Source organism: Arachis ipaensis, chromosome B02 (genome assembly GCF_000816755.2).
Source record: "Arachis ipaensis cultivar K30076 chromosome B02, Araip1.1, whole genome shotgun sequence".
Lineage (NCBI taxonomy): Eukaryota > Viridiplantae > Streptophyta > Magnoliopsida > Fabales > Fabaceae > Arachis > Arachis ipaensis.
In genome coordinates this window covers 107,490,357-107,491,972 of record NC_029786.2, presented here as the reverse complement: position 1 = coordinate 107,491,972, position 1,616 = coordinate 107,490,357, and the positions used below count along the sequence as shown (strand labels likewise).

Sequence of the window (1,616 nt, the reverse complement as noted above, 5' to 3'; positions counted from 1 at the left end):
CAATAAGTTTTTATTTTAGTTTTTCTATATATGGTTATAATATTTAAATAATGTGTAATATTAATTGCATGTTATGGTATATACATATGTGTGTTCCATAAAGATTACAAAGTAGAGAGGTAATTAAAGGAAACATAGAAGAGGAGTATATGTGTGAGTTAAGATAATAATTTAGGTTAAAGAATGAGATATTAATCCTTCAAAGTTGCTGCTGATACAAAATGTTTTGATAGAACTTGCTTCTAGATTGCACAATATAGTATATCATTTTTCAAATTCATTAGGTTTGCAAATTAAATAAAAGAAAACGATTATTAGTTGTAGATTAGTCTACTAACTTGTGAGTTTTATGTAAGGAAATTAAATAATTATATAGAATCTATGAGAGAGAGAGAGAGAGAGTTAAAAAAAAACTACTAATAAGTGTCCATTCATCTATGGACCAAGATAAAAATTAAACTTTTGAGAATTACTAAAGTCTAAAACATAATTAATTATTAACTTCTTTTCTTTTTTTTTTATAGTATTTTTCAATTCAATAAATCAACAATTAATTCTGTATAAATTAAAATTTTATTTAAAAATTTTTTGTTGGCTAATAAATTATTGTGCAATTCAAATCCTTAACACTTATTTAACCAAAGGACATTTGTAATAAGTAGACATATTAATAACTTTTTTTTTGGCTCTTCACGATATTCTTCAGCCCAACAGGTCAAGAACTAATCTATGGCTCCATTTAAAGATGTTAATAGATTGTTGCATGCACAAAATAAAATTTAAATTTTTAACATTTATTTAAACGGATGAATAAGCTAGTCACAAAAAAAAAAAACGGATGAATAAGCTGACCATTTGACCAACCCAAGTTGATTAGACAATTTGTCAGTAAAAACTGTATTGCTTAATATATTAGCCCAAAAAAGTTATTTGGGCCCAAAATAAGGGAATCACCTCAGCGGCTCAGCCCACCAATCCAATTTTTGAATATATTTTATTTTAAGAAACAAAAAAAATAAACAAAATCAATTAGCCGTGGAGAATATATATAAATTTCATGTATAGCTAAGTGAGCTAAGTGTAGAAGATGGTAAATACGACGACGTTTTAGATCATGCTAATTTCCACTTTCGATTTTCCAGATCTCTGTCTCTACCTTCGATATTGCATAAAATTTTTCAACTTTACGCCACTTCTTCAATTTTTCTGATTTTTTTGTTGGGTTTCGGAGTCTCAACAATGGCGACACCAGTGAACAGAAAAATCTCAGCTGCATCAGCTAGGGCTCATACCAGAAAGTCAAAGAAATCCTCTTCTCTTCAGCTCAATTCAGGTCCAAATCCTTCACACTTTCTTCTCTTCATACAAAATTCTCATTTTTCTTAGGCCAAGTTTTCTTTTTTGGAGAATCGGTTCTATGATTCTACCTCATGCCAAGTTGTATTAGTCGATGATTAAGGCTATGATTCTTCAACGTTTTGGGTTAACCTTTTTGATGATCACTAATGTAGTAAGAAAATACCTTAAAGTGGTTTCACTATTGAGAATTTAGAAAATTAGCAATGGAATAGTTAACTCTAGTAGTAGGATTACCGAACATAAGGTTAACTAGCCGT

At 29.0% G+C, this 1,616-nt stretch overlaps 1 protein-coding gene across 1 annotated transcript in view; it reads left to right on the top strand.

The window, feature by feature from the left end:
• LOC107626396 overlaps nt 1,106-1,616 on the top strand; it is a 3,179-nt gene continuing 2,668 nt past the window's right edge. Inside the window, exon 1 of the mRNA XM_016329269.1 lies at nt 1,106-1,333. Within this exon, the coding sequence (XP_016184755.1) occupies nt 1,240-1,333 (94 nt within the window). The 5' untranslated portion in view covers nt 1,106-1,239. The remainder of the gene's footprint in view (nt 1,334-1,616) is intronic.